At 51.4% G+C, this 1494-nt stretch overlaps 1 protein-coding gene across 1 annotated transcript in view; it reads left to right on the top strand.

Annotated features, from left to right (window-relative positions):
* Positions 1 to 1494, top strand: part of RAP1GAP2 (RAP1 GTPase activating protein 2) — a 267961-nt gene that overhangs the window by 252138 nt on the left and 14329 nt on the right. The window contains exon 22 of the mRNA XM_045299948.1: positions 915 to 991. Coding sequence (XP_045155883.1) covers positions 915 to 991 — 77 coding nt within the window. The remainder of the gene's footprint in view (positions 1 to 914; positions 992 to 1494) is intronic.

Here is a 1494-nt window from a genome sequence, read left to right as displayed (position 1 = left end):
GGCAGGGAGTTTGGTTTGGTTGGTCACTGTGGGCAAGACACGACCTTTTGAGTCTGCGTTATTAATACATTCTCCCGTAGTTCTTTAATCCGAGACAACAGGACTGCAAAGGCAGCCTTGCTTTGTAGTGGTGTCAGTACTCCCGCTGTGGTTGATTGCGCGTCACCAGCGTGACATCGCTGAGCATGGACTTGGGAAGAGAGGCCCAGCCACGCGCCGTCAGTCATGGAGCATTACCACCATTCAGGTGGGATAGCTGGAGAAAATCTTAAGAGGCCCAAGCCCCAAACCACACTCACTACCATTGAGTCGATGCCAACTCATAGCCACTCTGTAGCGCAGGGTAGAACTGCCCCTGTGGGTTTCTGAGACTGCAACTCCTGATGGTAGTGGGAAGCCCCATCTTCGTCCCGCGGAGTGACTGTGGTTTCGGACTTCGGGCCTTGAAATCAGCAGCCCCTCACAGAACCACTATGCCACGCCACACAGAGACTAGTAAAAGTCAGCAAAAATGTGGAAGCGATAGATTGGAGTACACTTGCCTTCATCTCAATATAATTTATTTAGTGTCAGCCTATATAATTTAATTTTTTAAAGTGGCTGTGCTTGGCAACCAGTTTGAAGCCTTTCTAAAGTTTCAGTGACTTCCTGATGTGTTAGATCCAGCAGACTAAAAGCTTGGGGCCTTGTGTTATTAACCGCTTTTACAGATGAAGAAAGTGTCCTGGCAGCTGAAGGGTCACTTGAAAGCCCAGGGGACAGGGCCTCGGGGAGAAGAAGCGATTCCCTTTCCCTGACTCCCCATCTACGGCCATCTCTGCACCCCGCCCCCAAACAGAGCAAAACCCATACTCACAGCCCAAGTGACTGCTACCGCGCCACCCCTTCTCACCGGCACCCTTCTTCTCTCGTAGATGCCAAGGGCAGAAACTCCCCGAGGTCCAACCTGAAGTTCCGCTTCGATAAGCTCAGCCACGCCAGCCCCAGCTCGGTAAGGACGTGGGGGAGGGGGAGGACAGGGGACATCACCTCCGTGTCCCACAATCCCCCACACCCTCTGCTGTCCCGGCTATTCTAAATGCCAGCCACCCTCAAGACGGAGGAGAACTGCACCCTAGGGTTTCCAAGACTGAATCTACGAGAGCACACAGCTTCATTTTTCTCCTGCAGAGTGCTTGGGGGGTTTGAACCAGGGTCCTTGTGGTTGGCAGCCCAGTGCTTGTACCAGAGAGTTCCCCTCTCCTAGGGTTCCTTATCCCACATCCCACCTGCTTTCAAAAGCCAGTCTTTCCTCCCGGGAGTAGGATGCAGAGGAGACGGCCCATGGGCAGGTGAAGGGGAAAACAGATGAAGGTGTGCTCTAGTTAGTTCTGGGATAATGCGATCTCTTCCCATCCAGTATCTATTTCCCTATCATCATATAAAAATATATTTATATATGTACATGCCTGTTTTTAGATCTTTATAAATGTCCTTTGCCTCCTAGTCCTTTCC

This window comes from Echinops telfairi, unplaced genomic scaffold (assembly GCF_000313985.2).
Source record: "Echinops telfairi isolate 266 unplaced genomic scaffold, ASM31398v2 ScPeMD7_7458;HRSCAF=8496, whole genome shotgun sequence".
Lineage (NCBI taxonomy): Eukaryota > Metazoa > Chordata > Mammalia > Afrosoricida > Tenrecidae > Echinops > Echinops telfairi.
The sequence above is the reverse complement of the archived record's forward strand: the minus strand, read 5'-3'. Positions and strand labels throughout refer to the sequence as shown.